The sequence below is a fragment of the Cyprinodon variegatus genome, unplaced genomic scaffold (assembly GCF_000732505.1).
Source record: "Cyprinodon variegatus isolate N-32 unplaced genomic scaffold, C_variegatus-1.0 Scaffold553, whole genome shotgun sequence".
Classification (NCBI taxonomy): domain Eukaryota; kingdom Metazoa; phylum Chordata; class Actinopteri; order Cyprinodontiformes; family Cyprinodontidae; genus Cyprinodon; species Cyprinodon variegatus.
In genome coordinates, this window is record NW_015151006.1 from 401,919 (window position 1) to 404,181 (window position 2,263).

General features: G+C 34.3%; 1 protein-coding gene across 3 annotated transcripts in view; it reads left to right on the forward strand.

Annotated features, from left to right (window-relative positions):
* LOC107095513 (zinc finger protein 638-like) overlaps nucleotides 1-2,263 on the forward strand; it is a 22,014-nt gene extending 19,751 nt beyond the window's left edge. For all 3 annotated transcript variants that reach the window (XM_015391644.1, XM_015391646.1, XM_015391645.1), the window contains exons 15-17: nucleotides 811-927; nucleotides 1,028-1,149; nucleotides 1,239-2,263. In XM_015391644.1, the coding sequence (XP_015247130.1) occupies nucleotides 811-927; nucleotides 1,028-1,149; nucleotides 1,239-1,301 (302 nt within the window). In that variant the 3' untranslated portion in view covers nucleotides 1,302-2,263. The remainder of the gene's footprint in view (nucleotides 1-810; nucleotides 928-1,027; nucleotides 1,150-1,238) is intronic.

The window sequence follows — 2,263 nt, forward strand, 5'->3', positions numbered from 1 at the left end:
AAAACGTGTTTTAAGCTAAAGTCTATTTGTCTTAAGGCTGCATTGAAGCCGTGGACGTTTTCCACATTCTTCATAAGAAAACTGTAATGTAAAATTGCCTGACAATGTGCCTTTTGGAACACCTTTAAATCTAGACTTCTGTTTTTTTTTTTTTTTTTTTTTTTTTTTCAAAACACACTTTACCATTTTCCAAATTCCTTTGTTTTGCTGAAAGGAAACGTTTTGGGTCTATTTTAACAAAGGCTCAAGATCAGCAGTGGTAAACACCTTATCCAGGTCAACAAGGCTGTGACATGCTGCCTGATGACTAAAGACATGAGGTGTCATTTGTTAGCATTAGAGCTGGTGTTTCTTTAATACCATGAGGTTAAGAAAATTATACATTGTCAGTTTCAGCAAAGTATTACCTTAGATGTGTGCTGACTTCAGATTTCAGAAAAAGCTATAATAGACAAGTTTGATTTTAAGTAAACAGTTGAGCTGAATTTGTTAAAATATGCTTAAAGAGAAATTAGAAGGATTGAGATGTTCTGCAATGGAATATTTGACCAGTTAACTGCATTTTAGATTAATTAGGAGTTAATTTACTTAACTAGATAAGTTAAGATTTGAAAACAACACATGAAAGGAAGGGCTCAGACACATTTATTCTAGTCTTTATGTTTTTAGTAAAGGGCGTTTACAGCAGTAGTGTGTTTAATCAAAGGCTACATTCCCTAAGGGTTTTATCACCAAGAGAAAGTCAGTTTCCACTGCAACTATCTGCTTAGAAAAAACTGAGAAAATTAAATAATCTTTGCTCTTCTTTAGCTGTCGAGGAGGAAAACCAGGAGCTTACTACCCCTGATGCAAAGCGAACACATTGTCAATCTCCATGTGTCTCCGCTGACCTCCAGCTGCCACCATTCAATCCTAAAAACCCTCTTGGTGAGAATTGATTTGTTGAAAAAAAAAAAAGAAAAAGAGAGGCAGCATTTGGAAAAGTGAAGTCATAGTTACTATTTTCATCTCTTTTATTCCTCTACAGGTGAGGAATTTGTGGTTCCCAAATCTGGATTTTTCTGTAACCTCTGCTCCATGTTTTATATGAATGAAAACTCCGCCAAGAAAATCCACTGCAGCAGCCAGAAACACTACAACAACCTGGTGGTACGCACAAAGGAGAAAGACGTTCACACTCAGAAAATGAATTCTTGGTTCATTCTTGGTTACTCATTTTATTCCTTCTTCTTTCTCAGAAACATTACCAGAAGCTCAAACAGGAAACTTCAGGAACAACATCGCAAAGTATCCAGGATTAGCTCTGACTGATCAACTACACCTAATATTTCTATAAGATATGAAACCAGAGGTTTACCTTCTGCCATGTTTTCAGACATCTATGTCATGATGGAATCGATTAGTGGAAAAGAGATGTTTTGGAGATCATTTTTCTTAATTTTTTAAGATCTTAGAGATGTTTGTTGCTCTTTAGTTTTATATGTCTGTATTTATCAAGACTTCCAGACTTTGTTAATCCTGTTGTTTTAATTTGATTTAATTCTTTATTTTATTCCTTGGTATTCTTAATTCTTTTCCTTAGCTTATGCATTACATTTATTTCTTCCTTACCCCTCCCAGTGTCTTTTTCTTTATTCCTAAGGTTATTTTTGCTTTATATTATCCTTTCTTCTTCCACTGTCATTGTCCTGCATTTATTCCCTCCTTTTTCCTTCTATATAACATCCTTTATTTCTCCTCCATTGTTAACCACCTTGTCTTCCTTGTTCCTCTGCACTGCCTTGCGTGCTACCACTTGTAGCGTTCCTTGTTCATTTCATAATTTCAGAGGTTCCATGTTTAAAGTCTGCCAATTCCAGAGATATCAACTGTATATTCAAGGAGAGATTTAGTGTTCCACATCTCCACCTGAAATCAAAGGATCAAGAACATGAGGAGCTTGAGTTTTTAAAAGTCTGGAGGTTTAAATGTGAAAGATTTGCAAGAACCCTGAGTAGAGGTACCAAAGTCCAGCTAGTTTTAATATATAAATGAAAAAGCTGAACAAAAGATATATGATAGGTTCATCTTAGGAAAGTAGTGAAAACAACTTTTCCACTTAAAATTTTCCTCTAGTTTACCTTATATTACTGTTTTCACTTTGTTTTTGTTCTACTTTTAGACTAGATTATTTATGTAATCTGATTATAAAAAGTTTAATGATCAGTTGAGGTTAGTATTATGTTTTATCTGGTGTACATGGATACATTAAAAAAGGATTTTC